Source organism: Solea senegalensis, linkage group LG11 (genome assembly GCF_019176455.1).
Source record: "Solea senegalensis isolate Sse05_10M linkage group LG11, IFAPA_SoseM_1, whole genome shotgun sequence".
NCBI lineage: Eukaryota > Metazoa > Chordata > Actinopteri > Pleuronectiformes > Soleidae > Solea > Solea senegalensis.
The window spans coordinates 7,039,491-7,058,666 of NC_058031.1; the positions used below are offsets into that span (position 1 = coordinate 7,039,491).

Below are 19,176 nucleotides of genomic sequence, written 5' to 3' on the forward strand. Positions count from 1 at the left end.
AATGTCTTATTGTGTTTTATATATTGTGATTGCATTTTGTTATCATATAGACTTAAAGGAATACTTCACAGATTTGCGTTTAGCTTTGTATTACTAGAATAGGGGTAGTATTTTTGAAAAATTGTGCTTCCCAACCTCAGTTTCCCCTGAGTTGAGAAATATCTTCATTCATTTCTTTGTTACGTGCCCACCAGTGACACTTGGCCCTGTTAGCGTAACTGTTAGCAAAGATGGCGGACACTGTTTACATTCTGGGAATGAGGTCCCGTCCCCCTCTAAAAAGTGCGGAATTAGCGTTGCAGTTGCAATTTCAAGCCTCGGACCAAGTCTTGGACCTAGTGTCAATGGGGGGGCACTTTCAAAAATACTACCCCTATTCTAGCAATACCAAGCTAAATGCTTGCTTTAAAGCAAAATGGATTATTACCACGTAAAAATAATAACCTCTTTAATCTAAGGACAAGAACTATGTGAAATGTTTCTAGCATTTACTTTTGTTTTAAATTGGCATAGAACAACTGAAAATAGAGTGATTAAATCACAGCCTTTGCTAATTGTGTTCTTTCAAATTTGTTGTTCTATCGTAGTTGAAATTACCTGTCACGCCCCACTGTGGTCTGCTGATTTGTGGTGTGTGTGTGTTTTTTTTAATTAAACATGTGTAGTAGAAGTGTTCACGTCAGTGAGCAGTGGCTGCTGTGTGACTAACATGCTTCACATACCTTGCGTCAGAGGAGTTGTGGTCAGGCTGGGGCGTCACAGCTGGTTGTTTCGCAGCTTTGAGTCAAGTAGCCGGTCAGCCATGTTTAATATGGTCAGATGTTGGCTGACCCATGGCTGCAGAGCACTGACTGATCACCACGCTGACGGTGTTTACGTGATCACAAGCGAGTATTGGCTGTGATTTGTTGCACTCTTGTTTAATATCCTCAGGGAAACCTAACTTTATGATGGATTTTTGGATGCTTTCTGTTAATACGTGCTTGTAACGTTTAAATGAATTACTTTTGAGGCGGCAGACCTGCATGTTAGAGGAAGTGAGTCATGCTAATGTAATCGCAACGTGTGCGTTTGTGTGTGCGCTGAGGTCATCTTTGTTCTCAGAATAAATCTCTGAAATGTCTTGATGGTGCACCACAAAGCAACAGGGCTTTTGATGTGCAAATGTTTTGTAGCAGAGACACGTCAAATATCAAAATTAGGTTGGATGTCAGACAGGACAATAATCGAAAAACCTGTTAACCAAGTTTTAGGAATTCAAAAATCTATAAATGTGAACAGAGAGGAGGAACAAGTACCCACATCCAATATTTAATGTCTAATGTATGAAAGTTATAAAGTAAAGTCATTTTAATATTACTACTTCTCGGGCACTTTTCAAAATTCTGATGACACAGATATTACCAGGCAGCAGATGTAAGATTTAAAAGACAGAGAAGCTTCTCTGACTGAAGTGTGAAGTTCTTTTCCCGGATCAGCTGATCTGGTTTACTTCCTAGTAACGTTTATTCCTCTTTTTTTTCTTTTTCCTGGTTCAGTTAAGTTCATCCAATTATTTACCAGCCTCTTTGCTTCCTCCTTTAAAGGGCAGGTGTCCTTTTTGTGTCCAAAAGCTCCACCTCTTGCTTACAACAGTAGATGAGATACCTGCTGAACCCCATCTGGTGCCAGCTATTTGTGAACTGGGTGAAAAGGTCAACTTTCACCCGACTTAAACTACCCTGTTGCCCCAGCGTTTTCTGCACCACAGCTGGTTTGTTTCTTTGAGAGTCGCTCAACCTGGCATCATGCATGTCCATGTTGTGTGTGTGTGTGTGGTATCTCATGCCAGCTGTAGGTGTCTCTATGAGTCTGGAATGACTGACTCTTGGAGCATGTGCTTCCACAATGGCTGGCATCTTCTGCCCCACCCGTCCACACACACACACGGCTTTGAAAGGAGCCAAAGAGCTGTCAGGTTATACAGGCTCAGTTTGCAGATCACTCAGATTCATATTTGCAGTATGTTGCACCTTCAGAGATTGAGAGCAGTGACTGCATCACAATTTCCCTCTCGGCCACATTAACACTTTCTCCTTAAGGCAGGAATCAGGGTTGTGTTGTTTTCCCTGTAGCTTTCTGCGTCTTCCCCTTATCCATGTTGTTTGCATTTATCAAGAGACTATTCCCATAATAACATCTCAGGTCAGCTCCTGTAATTGAAGAGTCTGCCCCCTGCTGGCTGTTCAAGGGGGAGTTCATCCTCAGTGCTGAAGATTCTCAGTGCTGTTTGTCATTGATTGATCTGATTTAGTGCAGTGGTTCTCAAACTGTGGAGCTTCCTCTGGTGGTACTTAAATCAGACATACTGTTCTATTGTATGAACCAGGGTATGTGATCAGAGTAGTCACCACTCACTGAGTTCATGCTTAGATCATGATTTCTCATCAGATTCAGCCAGTTATTTACTGTCTGCCTGCCGACGAGAGATTATTACGAGATTCATGTTGCAACATTTTTGCTCACTTTGAGAGTTTGTGACTATACATCACATAATATACTCAATAAAAAGTATCAGCAATATAGGAAAAACAGGACAAAGGTTACTCTGGTCCTATTTTTCATTTTAAAGCTGAAACAACTGAATACAACATGGAAGGATTTTATTTTGAATGTTGCCGTTGCTGTTGTTGGTGTTTGTGATCGATAGATGTGATGGCTCAGCCTGACAGGACTTGGGTTAATCGGTCCAGACAGCCTCAGTCTTTGTGGCCTTTTGTCCAGGTGGCCCATGTCTGCTCATTCTCCACCTGTCTGAGTGCCTTTGCTCCTCTGTTAGCACCTCGTTGCCCCAGAGCTTTGTGCCATGTCCTCATTAGTCCATGCATGTCTGCCAATCCTCCACTCTAGAACCCTATTCTGCCAGATATTCCCACAGGCCTCACTATGTGCTTCAGTTTGGTCGGTGCTTTCCTCTTTTAATCTACTAATGTGGTGGGTTCTATGCACTGATTGATGATGACTCCAATGAGTCACCTCCCTTCTCACTCATTCATGGAGGAGTGTCCCTTCCCTTCTCTTCTCCTTTATTACATCTATCTATTACTTTGTTTGCTGTGTTTCTGTGACCGCCCCCCCCAACCCCCCATGCCATGTCTTACTTGTTTATCTGCCTTCAAACAGAACAATGACAACGAAACACCGCTGCACTGTGCCGCCCAGTACGGCCACTTCCAGGTGGTGCGGCTGCTGCTGGAGGAGCTGACGGACCCGACCATGAGGAACAACAAGTTTGAGACTCCACTGGACCTGGCGGCGCTGTATGGTCGCTTGGAGGTGGTCAAGCTGCTCCTCAGCGCTCATCCTAACCTCCTGAGCTGTAACACCAAGAAACACACACCCCTGCATCTGGCGTCACGGAATGGACACCTCTCTGTGGTGCAGGTGCTGCTGGACGCTGGCATGGACATCAACTATGAGGTGTGTTTTAGGTCTGCGTTCGGACCTGGTTTTAAAATTCGTCCTGATTGGTTCCCAACCTGTCCTGAATGTGTCCCCAGATCTGATCACAAAACCATATTTAGAGGTGGTTTGAGGACACGTGACCAGCGTCAGTAGCAATCTGTCCTCAGGACGCACTAGTGACCACCTCCTCTGACCAACAGTAGATTCACAGTATTCTTCACTAATCTGTGCCCATACATTGACTTATTTGAAACCACTTTGATTCATTTGAGCTTCTCTCTCTCTCACAAGAGACACATAGACGCACCAACTTGCTGCATACGGACACGTGTACTGTCCTTTTTAATGTGATCGGATCACTGAGGACAGATGTTAGTACCATGTCTAAACGGGGTGTTAGTCTACATAAATACACCATGCATGTGAACCTAAAAGCTGGAAGTGTTTCTTAATGCACTGTAGTGGCACACTTTGTTGGGTAACTTAATCAGTTCTTGCAGTACTTCCTCACACTACTTCCTACTTAAGCTGCAAGGTTAAATATAAAAGTCTTAAGCTCTCAGTTTGCAAAGGCACTGGTGTGGTATCTAAGCAGAGCCAGCCTTGCTCCCACTGACACTGCTGCATCAAGCTGTGCCTTCCACCTGACTAGAGATACTCTCCCCTTTTACTTTGTCCTACTTTCCCCTGAATCAAGGTTGGCACATCTATCCAGTGTCCTTTAGGTGCTGCACCCTGCAGGTTTCAGTTAGAATGGCTCTCTGAACTGGAAAATGATGCAGTTTGATTCCTGGACCACATCATATTTAGCAGAGAAGTGGACCAGGTGGTGGACATAAGTCACCCTTACACACAAACTGAAATGACAGAGAGGAAACCAAGCCTGACTCGTATATTTAACGTAGAAATAACAGTAGAAGAAAGACTGTAATGTTTTTTTTTTTATGATGATCATAACCAAAGTAAGTGTCCTTTCTTTTTCTCCACCTCTCTGTGTTATGTTCCTCTTACTCTTTAAACTTCTTGTTTCTTTCTCTGCTCAGACGGAGAAAGGCAGCGCCCTCCACGAAGCGGCCTTATTTGGCAAGAGGGATGTGGTTCAGAAACTTCTCAGTGCAGGTCTGACCTCAGTGCCATGCAATCAACATCTAATCAGCTTCCACCCAAAAAAAAATTAACATGTGACACTTGGTACTGGTGTGTTGTCATTTTCCAGGCATTGATGTAAACATTGTTGACCAGAAGGGCCTGGCAGCGCTGGACACTGTCAAGGACATGCCCTCCCAGAAGAGCCGAGAAATAGCCGCTCTCATCTTAGGTAAAGGCTTGATAGGCTTTTGCGTAAAAAGGTTTTGTTTCGATGTCACTTTTTGTAGCTGTGATACAATCTCCTGTTTGATTCTTGTAGGTCACATGAGTGGAAAACCCCCTGACATTGACCTTCCCCCTCCCCCTCCCCCTCCGCCTCAGGAGAGTCCCAGCCCGCGGAAAAAAGGTTAGACATGGCTGATGTCCCAACTTAGACAAGTTTGGTGATAAAACAGGAAGCACGGGGCACTATGAATTTTTTTGAACTGCTTGTGCATCTGTTTATATTGTGGCCTGTGTTGCAGGCGATCTGGAGAGGGTGACTGAGTTGATCTCGGGGCTGGCCCCGGGGCCCGAGGAAGAGAGCCCGTATGAGGCTCTGTTCGAAGCCACCTCTTGCCACTCACTGGACAGTCTCACCAGCGGCAAATCCTCTGACAGAGACTCTGGACGGCCGGACAGTGAAGCTGGCAAGGTCAGCAGACAATAACACTGTGAATAACACATGCTACACAGCAGTATGAAAAGCTCACCATATGGTTTAAACGAGAGATGAAATCCACAACTCCCACTAGAGGGTGATAGCGGTCCTCTCGCCGTAAGACCTGACCACCAAACCCCTTCAACATTACACTTATAGTGGTACCTTTTGGAGGACTTTGACAATCATCTCAGTTTTATATATTGTACATGGCATCCTGTTACTTATGATGTGTTATCAAGAAATACCCTGCAGCATGATTGCAGAAATGAATCAATGAATTTGAATGGAGCACACATTGACTGCAACTAAAGACTATTTTCGTTATTGATTCATCGGTTAATTACTTTCTTAACTAATCAATTAGTTGTTTGGTCCACAGAATGCCAGAAAATGTTGAAAAACGTTGATTAGGGTTTCCCAAACCTTGAAATGATGACGCTCTCCAATTTCTTGCTTTGTCCACATACCAAAATAATTCAGTTTTAGTGATATTTGTTTTGTTATAGACCACAAAATATTCACATTTAAGAATCTAAAAAATCAGAGGACCTGTTTTGATTATGTAAAAAAAACCCTCAAACTGATTATTTGATTATCAAAACAGTTGGCTTTGCATTGCATTGCTGCACTGGTATACTTTACAGTTTCTTGTTGTTTTTTTTGCATAGGATTTCTTAACTATGCGCTCATATATATACTACAACTTATATTTCTTATCATTTATAGAAAGACCGCCTGGTCCACACATCACATCCTGGTGCTGGTCATGAAGACGAGGCGAGTTCAGAGGTGAGGACCTAAAATCTTGTGTTGCCACCTCGCAGAAAATATCGTACACTTTGTGGCATTTCATGAATGTTTATGGTAGTATGGCGGCCTTTAAACCTTTTGGACATATTTGTACAGTGACACAGGGACTACATGATGCGTTCCTTCTTAAAAAAATACTAGTTTCTGCGAGGCAGAGGATACAGAGAATAGGCAGGGACAACAGAGGAAATGTGAAGTGGAAAAAGGAGTGAAAATCAAATCAGTTAAACTGTCTGGTCTGAGCTGTGGCTTCTCCAGTCTTCCCTTGTCCTCAATGAAGGAGACATTCTAATGTCATTAGCTCTGGTCAATTAAATTTTAAGGCTCCCTCGTTCTACTAAACTTTCTCCTTTGCTCCATTTGTTTTTTCTTCTGCAGGCCCTGTTTACTAACAGCAGTATTAATGAACGAGGTGAGCCAGAGGAGGAGGAGGATCACACCTATGAGTTGCTGCTGACTGCACAGACCAAAGTCCCACCGCCAAGCCAAGAGTCCCAGTCCAAAAAAGGTAGTAAAACTGTGCATTGTCAGTATTTCTTAGGGTATTGGAAATATTGATGTTTTCAAGGGATATTCATTGATAAACTGAATACAGAGTACTTTTCCTGTTGCTACTCATCATAATGCACATTGTCAGTCCTCACCATGACGGTGTTTCCTGTACTAGAACAGACGCTCCTCACTTGTGTCTGGTGACTGACACTGCATCTAATTGGATTAAATGGGATTAAATTATGAGGCCATTTTGATACCTAGCTGTTGATATGGTTGTTTTAATACCGTTCCCCTGGGCCTTCTAACTTTATCGGCTTCATGATCACCAGTAGAAAACATCACTGAGCTGAAAGGATGGAGTTAAATCACCGGTGTCATTATCACGACTCCCCTGTGCAGATAAATTGGGCCATTAAAAACAGAGCCTTGTCTTTTTTTTGCTGCTTCCTCTCTTGAGTTTGATAAAGAGACTGTGACCAATTCATTTAAAATGTCTGTTTTTAAAAGCTGCCCTGTTTAAATGGCAAGAAGATCAATCTGACTTGTAGCCTCAAATAATGTTGCTGTGCATAATACATGACTTAATTCTACATTACTTTCACAATTCCTTAGTATAATGTCTCTGCTGACAAATGTCTCATGTTATGTTGAGTGAATAACCTCATCTGTTATTCCACATTTCACTTGTCTTTTGTTCTAGATGACAATACCACTATACAGTCTTCCACCAGTGTCCTACCTCAGGTATGTGTTGTTTATCATTATTGTACAGTATTTTTTAATATGGTGGAGTCCTCCACATGCATTCTTTTATGTTCTGTTTGTGTTTTAAGTGTAGAAAGTATTTATAAAACGTACATACATAAACTGCTCCAAAACATGTGACTTTTTACTTCTTGCTTATATATTTAATATGGTTTACTTTCTTCATGTGTGTCAGTGAAATGTAAGTTTGTTACATAAAATTCAATCAAAACTTAAACTTAAAACATAAAAATAGGTATCTGTTATATTCTTGCTTTTTTTTTTCTCGTGTCTGTATGTCTTTACACCACTGTCAAACAATATCCACCTCAATACTGCATCAAAGTCTCTTTCTTAACTCTGGATTTGTCTGCTTTTGTAAGAATACTTCAAGTTAAATTTGCACAAAAAACATTTGGATTGAGTTTCAACAGCCAGAGAACAGCAGCACAGCAGAACAGGACCCAGCTGAAATGTCAATTTCATATCTAGAGCATGACCATGTGGACAGAACGAGTTATATAATAAAGATTATTGCCTTTTCACAGTCAGGGACTGAAGCATATGTCAGACTGTGACTGTCTTAAACTGACCCTCGTAACTGTCTGTCTTTGTAAAACGGCCTCTTCTATTTATTGCCATATTGTATCTTATTTTATTGCCCCTTCATATTCATCACAGTTTCAGAGATTCTGTTATCCCTGCCACCCGTCCACTACCCCACCTGCTGCCCACATCTTTTAATTCATGCTCCTGTTAGGTTAGCGGTGCTCCTCAGCTGTCCAATGATAATAAATGAGCAGCTTGTTTTTCTCTGTGCAGCCGCCTGAGCAGAACCATGTAATGGCTGCTCAAGTCAAACCTGCCACCATCACTCTAAGGATGTTAGTTTAGGTATATATGTATCAACTTAGCAACATTTATTTATAATAGTGTTTAGCCTCATTCTGGGCCAATTTAAAAAAAAAGAAAATCAACAATTCATACAATCAGGTGAATGTGCATGTATAAAAAGAACTAAAATAAAATTATTATATCTTCAGTTTCTGCCAAACCTGCCAATTAGTTTTCCTAAATTTTACACACTGGTCCTTTAATGGCCAATTCTACCATGGTGATATGCCAACACAGAAAAGCAATGCCACTTTTTTTTGTTTTAACAAAATAAAACCAAAAATCATTATAAATAATGGCAAAGTTTCCCTTCTCAGCTTGGTGACTTTAAATTCTTGGACAGCCAATCATGACTGTGTGTTCAGTTCAGACCTTTATTGTCCCTCAAATGGGAAATGTGGTTTACAGCAGTGGTTAAAAAGACATAAACGGCACAAAATATTGCTTAAGCAACCTGACAAAATTCAGTCACAAGAGTGTTTGATCAAACAAAACGTCCACCGAAATATTGTCAACAGTCAATAAATAAATAAGCCAAATGATACATGATTAAAGCGTCACAGAGGATTTGGTTGTTTCAATGCAACTTGTATCTATTGCACTTTGTCCCAGGTCGCCTTTACCTCTGACCTGATGGGGGAGGAACAAATTTGTCCAATAGAGGATTTTCAATGCTGCCTTTCTCTCAAATTGTCTGTTCCAAATTTCTGACATAGATGACTGCTGTATTCCAATTATCTTGCTGGCTGTATGAATAATACAGGACAGACGAGTTTGTCAGGTTAAACAGAGATACAGAGGAAGTTTGGTCACTCCAACAAAAGTACAGACGATCGATGCTCAGCCCTAGGAGGTGTGTCTTGATTGGCAGAACTGTATTAACTCCTTTTTGTTCTCCTTTCTTTCTCCATGTTAGCGTAAACCCACTGCCCCAAATGACCTCAGAGCCCCGAGCAAGACGAAAGACACCCTGCACCCTCCCGGACTGGCGCTACCACGGCTCTCGGGAGGTGAGTCCGACCTCAGTCCTCAGATATTTAGCAGACAATGAGGGAAAAGCAGCTGCAGCTGGCAATGCTGTGAGGGTGAAATGGGAGCAATGCATTTGAGTTTGCAGGCTGAGATGGACTGGCTTGAATTGCACTGTGAGGGAAGAATGCATGGCTGGCATTCGCAAGCAACAGAGTGGATTTGGCTCACAGGGAATCGGCTGAATGACGTGCACTGGCATGTGAGCAAGACTCATTTCATAGTCGATATGAAACCGAATTCTTGATCAGATTGCACCACTCCTGTCTCCTATTCCATGTGCACATCCATGCATGAATGTGGATATATGCTGTAATTCAGTGAGGCCCACAGTGGAGAGGAGCAGTATGGTCACGTTTTTACAGATATCTTTATTGAGTTTTTGTTATTTTTGTAGAAAGAAGCATGGTAGGCAAGCAGATTTTAATACTGCTGCTCAGAAGAGGAACAGCCTTTTTTCATAAGCTTGGGTTTGGGTTGTTTAATTCTTCTCTCACTGTGGTTGTGGGAAGGTTTTATATGTTGTTTTTTCCCCTTCAAACACCAGCAACACCAACTCTAACATACCACAGCTATGAAATGTGCAAAAAAAAGCAGTTAAATGGACACAACTCTGTGAGAGTGTGACTCTTAATGTAACTTGAAATGATCTGATTACGATAATTAAGTTAGTTACTGATTAGTAGTAAATTAATGATGTCAAACGTACGTCGATGCAAAGGTTTTTCAGTAACACATCGTGGTCTATTGACGAAACGCTAACATGATATTTTAGTTTTTGCAAAATACACCCTCACAACCTGATGTAACCAACTAGTGCCTTTTAGATTATTAACACTAATGAGTTTAATCATTACAAAATGACCACTTGCGTTTCTGTGAAACATGTTAATAAGTCAGGGAATGAGGGAAATATAAATCACATATTAAATAATCATAATAAACTTTGTTTTTATCACACTTTTCTTAATATTACAAAGTGTGTAACTGTTAAAACCAAACAAGCAGATGTCTAAAAGGAAACATTTGTATCAATAATTAAAAATCAAATACATTATAGCATACTTTTATTTCCCTGTTATTTTCCTTATTGACTGCAAAATTCTCATTTCTCTTTTTTTAAGCCACAAAAACCACAAGTTTGGTTTATATGTAACTACATCCGTCTTTTTTTGAACGTCAGGAAGTTAAAGTGGTGGTTCCTTCCTTTTGTTTTCGTTACTCACCAGGACAGCAGGCACAGTCTGCACGTAAAGTGCTGTTGTGTGAATATGTTTTTGTCATGTTGGCTGAGATGAATCTGGGGTTTAATTTCCTCTCCCTGTGCGGACGAGCCAGGGATCAGACCTCGGCACGCTCCGCGGCAGGTGGGAGGATAGTGCGTGCACGGTCAGCGATATGAACACAGTGTATCATCTGTTATGAACTGCTGTTGTCAGCAGGACAGGACGTCGTTCCTCAACAGATTTTCACCCCTGTGTACTGTTTTATGGTGTTTTCCCAGTGAATCATTCTCCCTGGTGGTAGCGTCCTATGATTCTCTCGTAGCAGTAACAGTGTAAACATAGGACATAGTAAAGTTTGATGTTCTGGTTCAGTTTCAGTGTCATTCATTCCCTTCATGTCACAGAAGTCTTAGCGTTTATAGTTGTGGTTCTCTGTTGGAGAGTTCCTCATGCTTCGACCAAATGCTTTGCTTGGTTGCTTCAGAAATGGGCTCTTGTGTGCATTGCAGTTTTGATCCAGTGGAACTGCAACAGATGGATGAAAAGGCGATAAGGAGAGAAAGCACCTGTTTGGCATTAACAATCTTAATACCAGTCTCCATATTATGTGAGCGGTGAGCATAAAAATAAACTCGACTGTTCTTTGACCACACGTCTTTTTAAGCATCGTCATCTACGTGTTTGTCACTTATAGTTAGTGCCAGATTAGCTCATGCAATTTGTAGCCTTTTAAGCAATTTTGCATGTTCTTAAGTCATTTTATTATATCCACTTAAATGTTGTTAAGCCCTTATAAGAAAATAATCCAATTAAGGCTTAATGTTTGATAGTTAAACTCTCAGTTCGGAAAAAACTGATAGAACTTTATTTAGTAAATAAAAATATTGGAAAAAACATAAATCCACATCATCTGTGCATTAACATTGTGTGACGGATGGCACATCAATAAGGAAAACCATTTCCAACAGCCACAGTGTGTTATTCTCTTCTGCAAACAAACACGTACATGGTTATGAGTCAAAAACATCCTTTTGTCTTCAACAAAAGACATTCATTATTCAACAAAAATAGGTTTATGTCTTCACAGGCAGATCTTGAGTTGACTTTGGATTATTCAGATGAGTGGAGTGACAGCCTGTCAAACAAACATGACATCATTTGTTAGATATGGCGTGTACTTTGCCAAATTAAATACATACCCCACCTCTGTGGTGACCTCACTCTCTGTGTCTGTCTAGTTGCATTTTCCCCCAGCAGAGCATGAGCGGGGGGTGCAGTGATCTCACGAAGAGTTAACGCAGTGTGCGATTGTTGGAACCACGCTGATGTGCTCATAGGGCGTTCACACTCCCTCGCTGCCAAGGCGAGGGTGGGTTTTTGGCTGTGCTCCTGACATGTGTGCACAGTACACTCACTCACCCCTCATTACAAACACCCACATAGCTGTCCTAGATGTTTTAAGTCTTTAGCAACATGAGAAAATGGAGTTGAGGGCGTTGGCACAAGCCCTCACTGCAAATGGCCCCTGAAACTGTAAATGATGCAGTTTAGGGAAGAAAGAGTGTAAGTAAGATCACACCCTCCAGGACTGAACTGTTAACTCTTTCACTGTGTGTGTGTGTGTGTGTGTGTGTGATGGATGTTTTCTTTCTCTGAGCAGCTCGTTCAGAGATAACACAGGCAAAACATGTTGAGCAAGAAGTGTTTTTGTGAAGGACAAACTAAGTGTTGCAACGTTGGTCACTACGTTTCCTGTGATGCGACTGCCCTGGATTCCCTGTCACCAAACACCCTGACCCTGTCACCCTGGCAGAGGAGTAGAGACGTGACCACACACACACACACACACACTCTCTCTCTCCACATACACTCCTTTACCATGTGTCACAGCGCTAATTATCAGCAGTCTGGCTGCAGGAGGATGGGGTGATTCAAATTTCCATTCCTGAACCACCATTAGGGTCTAGAATTAGAAGCCAGAACGACACAGAGGGTAGCTGGTCACACAGCAGACGACAACAGGCACCACTGCAGCGCAGAGAGGGATGAAAGCAGGACTTGGGCACAGCTGAAGCTCACGTTTGTTCCGTAGTGTTGACAATGACGTGCACCGTCGAGTAACGGCTTATTTGACTGTGGAAAAGTGGCGTATGTGGCAGTAATTTCACTGGAAAAGGGAGGAGGAAAACATACTTGTTTTTAATTACACTTGCTTTTTGGTCTCATGAAGGAGTTGTTTTCATTGAAGAAGCCACACGATGTAAGTTTGACAATTTCTGTGTGATTTTTACGACTTCTAGTGATTTTCTGTTGTATATTCTGATGCTTTTGTTGAGCTTTTTTTTAATGTCTCGCGGGGAGATTTTAAGTGTCGTGTCGTTTCGTGCCAAGGAGCCTAACAGAACCAGTGGGTGTGTGAGGTGAGGCGAGTCACAAACATGACCAGCCTCAACTTTCTGTTACAAAACACAGCAGACAGGCTCCAGCCGATAGTCGCCAGACGACTGCAAGCTGGGTTTGGAATTCTGTTATTTCTCCAGCCAACATACACCCTCTTTTCACTCCATATCTTCTCCCTCTTTTTCTCTCCGTCACCCCTGGTAGGAAACAATTACAGATCTGTTTCAGGGATTGTGTGGGCGGCTTCTTGTTAGCTGTGCTCTGAGGATCTGCCCCTCAGTATGAAGTCCACTTTCCAGCCTTGAGCTACTCTCTTTCTCCCCCTGACTCTGGTCATTGTTTTTCTCTGTCTCCAGATAACTCCCAGCTCAGCGAGGATCAGGAAGCAGGTGTCCCAGAGCAGTTCACTGGCCTCCTGCACGGATCATCTCCCGTCATCGACTGCCGCGAGGAGGCCTTCAGGCTTCCAGGTGATCCGCCACCCGCCCAAAGTCAGCAAGAAACAAGCAAACCCGCCAAAGTAAAAGAGCAAGTAGCAGCAGCTGCACCGCCACCTAGCCGCCCCAGTATGGCCGCCATCCTGACGGACTGTGACCCAAAAGCGATTTATGCGACTGTGAATAAGGACCACAGGACCTCGGGGGCCGGGGCAGTGTCTGCCGCTAGGATGCACCCTCCTGGGGACCTGAAACTTGCACGCAGCCTCTCCAAGTCTGACTCAGACTTGCTCGTGTCGCCTCCCAGTGAGGAGGAAGGAGGACTGGGAAACCGAAGCGAGTCGGTATCTAACTGTAGCACTGGCAAGAAGAGGCTTGAGAAATCTCCCTCTTTCACTTCAGAATGGGACGAGGTAAGTGTTTGTGCTCGTCCTTTTGCTGTGTTTGTGTCTTTGCTTCTTCATTAAGGTGCTGTGTTTAAGACGACGTTTCTTCGTTTATTTATTAATTTGTTTCAGTGAAAAAAGCAGGTGGAACCAAAACATTCAAGCCCATGGTGATTACACACAACATATATTTACAAAAAACAACTCATGGAATTGTCTCGACAAGTCTCTTATGAAAGCTTTTGAAAACAAAATATTAATATTATCATGCACACACTCACTAAGCTACAAAAATGCACTGTACATAGTTTAAAATTCTTATTCCAGCAGGAGAAATGACAAAGCCTCCCTTGTTGGGCCTTAGTCTGCTTATGTTTACCTGGACAGGCCTAACTCTCACCACTGTAGCTTGATTGAATTGCATGGAAACGTACTGATCGACTACATCATGTTCAAACAAAATGATCAGTTGTGTTTTTGATTTTTTTATTTATCGGTTGTGTTTTAGAAACCCAATTACAGACTTACGTCTTGCAAATGGCTCCATCTGGCACTCATGAACGACCCACTTATCTACAGCTGTAACAGAAGTGTTTACATCAGTTGTCTTCGCTGCTGATGTTGCACCAAAATGTTACTTCACAGAAAAGCCTGTATTCACACGCTCAGCCCTTCAATGCGTTTGATAAAGAGCTGAGCCATAGTGATCGGGGTATAAAACAACTCTAAGAAATGGAGAATTAGCCAAGAGACGTCCAACCAATACCTTTCCAGCTTGATTGCGTGGCTTGAGACGTAAGTGACCAAGCGTCAGATTTGAGACTAAATGTTCTCTCACATAATATTAGCTTTCATTGTCTGTGAATACAGTGTATATAACAATGAGTGAGCAGCGGGGTGTACACTTGTATAAGCCTGAGCAATTAACTTGCTCTTTCATTAGTTTATTACTTCAATTCTCCTACTGTCTGCAACATTAATGATGTTCTCTGAGCTCCTCTATTAGGTTTTTAAAGCTCCAGTAGGAGGAAATAAATGGCTGATCAGTGATGGAGGCAATCATCAGTCTCTTTTAGACTGATGGAGTTGCTGGGCGGAATTAGCTCTGAATGTAAATGAAGCCCAGGGAAGGTGTGGAAATGTCATTTTCTTTCTCCGATCACTTATTTTACTTTTCACTGAAATTTAAATTCAAATTTCGACTCTGCTCGAGTGTAGCCACCGTTAACTACAAGACATTACATGTTTGCATTCAGCTCTTTGTTAGACTTGGACTTAAAAAGTAAGGTAACATAATGTAATGTAATGTGTAAGATTTTCTAGACACTAGTTTGGCCCAACCTACAAAGTAAGTAGTGTTTTTGACTTCACCCATGACTACACTGGATTATGTATAGTTACTGGAATGCTTTAAATAATAATCTACATTGTTATGTGAATACTTCTTTAATCAAGTCCTTTACTTGTCTGTGTTAGCCTGTGATTTACCATCAATTGAGCCATGTGTTAATCTTGCTGCAGAGCCGATCATTGAGGTGCATTTATGCACGACCACAAATTGACTGTAAATAGAATTGTCAATGCTCAGATGGAGAGCGGCTATTACCTTATACAGGATATAGTCAAAGTTCAAAACACTACCGTCAGTGTAAGTTTGACTGATATTTGGTCAACAAAAGTTATTCCTTTATCTGCTGCAGCAGTGCCCGCCATCTGCAAACATCCCAATGTAACTTCAGCTTATAGTTCTGGCACGGACACACAAGGAAGTATTTTATCATTTTTTATTTTATTTTTAGCAGCTTTCTGCTGGTCGATATCTCTGCAGATTTTAAACTTAAGCCAGTCGGAGCAATCACATTTTCATCTACTCTGTATTACAGGCCTATTTTATTTATTGATTAGTCAATTCATGTTTTTAGTTCTTAATAACAACAGATGTCGTAAATTCTGATCTAATGTACAGATTGATGTCATTCTCAGTCCAGAAAGTGTCTTTGGCTTATTGTAACTTGAAAGTTACAATTTATTGGAAAAAGTTATTCTCTTTTTTTTATCAAGGAGTGACTTGGCATTATCGCCCCTCAGCAGTGGTGCAGTGGAGTAATAAGGTCTGGAGTGGAGAACATCTTGGGCACAGTTGGACTGTGCAGTCTAGTTTTCCTGTTCAGCGAGCATTTCACCTCCTCAGACTGCACCTGGGGGATGTGGCCTCTGAGCGCGTGACGTTATCAAGACAGCCATGACATTACTGTTGTTATTACTCCCCGTTGCCCCTTAGCCGCCAGTAATAAGCTTGACGTTGGTTGTTTATGAACAGACGAGCTGTATACACCGAGCATGAGCACTGATCAGGTTGTACTATTGACTTCAAGGGGCCGTCCACATGCTGCTCTTAAGAACGCATGGAAAACATGTGGAAAGGGGCCCGGTGTGTCATTTACCAACGCACTTAAGGGTTGCGCTTCGGTTATGTCAGGGGTCTCAAACTCAAATGACCTGGGGGCCACATGAGCTTGAATTCTGGTAAGGAGGGGGACAGTCAAGTAAAAAAAAAAAGTCCAACTGTGTGGGGGGAAAACAACTGCTCCGTCGGGGTAGACGATATTAGCTTTAAATTATATCACAATGTAGCAAAAACAGCATTGGTGAGAATTAAGATTCATTTTGCATCATAAATATATCAAAAACAAACATTCACATGAAATAGATTGAGGGGCCACAAGATGACGACTCAATTAACTTATTAAAAAAAAATCTAAACAAAGGTGAATCCTCTCCATCACCACCTGATTCAGGTCCTTCGTCTGGATGATGGTGTTTCAGAGTGAACAAAAATCAGTTTGACCTACTTATTTGGCCTGAGCATCAATTTTTTTTAATCCCCTTAGGGATATTATTCTCTGCATTTTGACCCGTCCTAGAATTAGGAGCAATGGGCTGCCACACTGAGTAGCACCCGGGGAGCAATCGGGGTTGGGTACCTTGCTCAGGGGTACCCCAGCCCTTTCGACCTTCCGGTTACAAGCCAAGTTCCCTTTCCACTTGGCCACAGGCTGCCAAGACGTTAAAAGCACCCACTTAATATCAGTAAGTGCATATCAATGCAACACAGACGCGCCCAGAAAAACAAGCACTTTGCAGTGAATGTGTGTCGCAACCGTGTCACTCTAATTTGTGTGTGCATCTGGTCCTCGGCCTCACAGAAAATAGTGTATTTGTGCACACCAAAGAAGACAATGGCCTCATTTACTGTGTGCACCATACAAGCCAAGGTTTGCTGGGTAAATTGGCCATGTTTAAGTTCACCAGAATGCCTAAAGCCGTGTTTGAAATCTTGAAGTAGGCTGCTGGCAAAGAGCGACCACAATTCATATTAAATTATTCATTGATCCCATGGGAGTGTATCTTATTTACTCCCCACTGTCACAAAATAAGAGTGTTTTGGGGATTGTAATAATATACGAGCCAATGCAGTTGACCTCGATTATCCTACTGCAGAATAAAATAGTAAGCACAAACTCTTCTTCTTCTGTGCCATTTCATGTATAGTATGTGTAGTGTAGGTCACTGGGTATGGACTATATCTGTGTGTGAAGCAGCTTGTCAGGCGGACCAACCATTCTTTAGCTGCAATGAACACGATACAAGACTGCTGCCTCAAATCTAATGTTATTAAGATGCAGTTTGCATTAATGAACTCCTCCTTTTCTAGTGGCGATTGCAAGGTGTGACACTTTTTCCCCCCAAATGAGATTTGGCACTTCTGATGAGCCAATTTCTCTCGTCCAATTTCAGAGCTGTAGTTAATATTAATGAGCTTGGATTCCTGTTCCTCCTCACTTGAATAGGGATTCAGATGCCTGCGAGTTCAGTGCTGAAAGCAGGAAAAAAAATAGAAAGAAAGCGAGAGCCCCGAAACGCTCTTCCTTTCCTTTCAGGAAATCAGCTTACATTCACTTGAAATGGAAATATTCACACTGGCGATACAAAGTGCATTGCAAATGAGGGGGGAATGTGTGGGGGAAAGTAGTTAAAGTTTGATTGGGCGTAACCTCGACTGCTCTCTCTTTAATGATGTTAGGAGTGTACACTGAACATTGAAAACTCTCGCTCTCTTCCTGTGAGCTTCTCCTCAGCCTGTATTACTCCATCCACTGTTGTTTCTTTATGTGGCAGCCATCTTGCCTGTCATGAATGCCTGCTCTGCAACACTCTACTGAGCTGTGAGACAGCATTTTACCCAGATGGTCCCAGGACATTATCAAATCCACCCTCTCACATATGCACATGCATCTTTTTCTCGGTGGTGCTAAATATTCCAGTTCTCACACCCTCTTCCCCTTTCTTCCATATCTCTCTCATTCCTTCTCTCCCCTTTTCTTTTCTCCACTTGAGCTACACCCTCACCGCAGATGCACCGCCTCTGGTTTCAGGACAAGCAGATTTGACTTGCATGAGGTCTTTGGCCTATGCATCTCTCCATTTAAAGGAGCTCTGAGTCTGTGCGTGTGTGTGTGTGCTGGTGTCGGTGTGCAAAGCGCATGCTAATGTGACGTGGTCTTGGTCCTCGGGATCAGACTGAAGATGACAATCCAGGGGGCACATTGTGTGGGCCAGCTAACTGAGCTCCACAGATGGGAGGAGAGAAAGGGAGACAGAGACTGAAACAGAAGGAGAGGAGAGGGCCTCCATCCACAGCCACTTCACTTCTTACTTCATTTTCGATTCATGCTCCTCTGATACAATAGTCATTATGAAACCAGCTTTCGTGAGTATTAATTCCTCTCAGGGCTACAGCTCTAGTGGAGGCTCATTCATTTTGTCGACCTACCATTAACTAATTGAATGAAATCCTAAACTGATATTCTTTTGCTTTTGTTTTTGTTTAAAACTGGGGAAAGGGCTTGTGTTGTCTTACTTTCTGAAGCTCTTGCTTTACAAAGTCAATTTTGTGACCTTTAATCACACAAGTCATGTAGTTTTTCTTGTTTTGTTTTTTACTGAGAACCTTTTACAGACTTAAAACATCTTTTGTCCTCATGTAATCAAACGCATGGACTTGGGCTAACTTTTCCTTTAGATGACCTGCTGAGAGCAAACTGAACTGTGGGTGTGTGTCACGGCCTTGCAGGGGAAATCTATTCTCTAACCCCACAGGACAGCAATGGGACGCTCCGACATGCAGCCACAGCTCTGTATTCTTACGTTGTTTGAGCATGAGCTGACAAACTTATCAGTTTTTTAAAAGGAGCATTGTTCCTAAAAGTTCAAGCATGACATTGTGCTATTTCAGGGGGTTGCTAATGGGACAGCTGACGGTGCTTTCTCCCCATAGAGCACGGAGGCAGTGGCACTTTCCTTTAGGTGATGATGTGCTTGTGTTACCCTTGATGCCATTCCATGGATTCATTCCAATCCTTTTGATGCCAGTGGTCTGGGCACACCTTCCCTGCAGGAGCACTGACTTTGCCAGGCGTCATTTACGCCTGGTTTATATCACCAAAGTGTGTCCAGCG

At 42.3% G+C, this 19,176-nt stretch overlaps 1 protein-coding gene across 2 annotated transcripts in view; it reads left to right on the top strand.

Annotated features, from left to right (window-relative positions):
• LOC122777729 (ankyrin repeat and SAM domain-containing protein 1A) overlaps positions 1 to 13,753 on the top strand; it is a 34,920-nt gene extending 21,167 nt beyond the window's left edge. For both annotated transcript variants that reach the window (XM_044039146.1, XM_044039148.1), the window contains 10 exons: positions 3,163 to 3,459; positions 4,488 to 4,563; positions 4,661 to 4,762; positions 4,853 to 4,939; positions 5,058 to 5,227; positions 5,963 to 6,025; positions 6,425 to 6,554; positions 7,242 to 7,285; positions 9,096 to 9,189; positions 13,191 to 13,753. In XM_044039146.1, the coding sequence (XP_043895081.1) occupies positions 3,163 to 3,459; positions 4,488 to 4,563; positions 4,661 to 4,762; positions 4,853 to 4,939; positions 5,058 to 5,227; positions 5,963 to 6,025; positions 6,425 to 6,554; positions 7,242 to 7,285; positions 9,096 to 9,189; positions 13,191 to 13,738 (1,611 nt within the window). In that variant the 3' untranslated portion in view covers positions 13,739 to 13,753. The remainder of the gene's footprint in view (positions 1 to 3,162; positions 3,460 to 4,487; positions 4,564 to 4,660; positions 4,763 to 4,852; positions 4,940 to 5,057; positions 5,228 to 5,962; positions 6,026 to 6,424; positions 6,555 to 7,241; positions 7,286 to 9,095; positions 9,190 to 13,190) is intronic.
• The last annotated feature ends 5,423 nt before the right edge of the window (positions 13,754 to 19,176 follow it).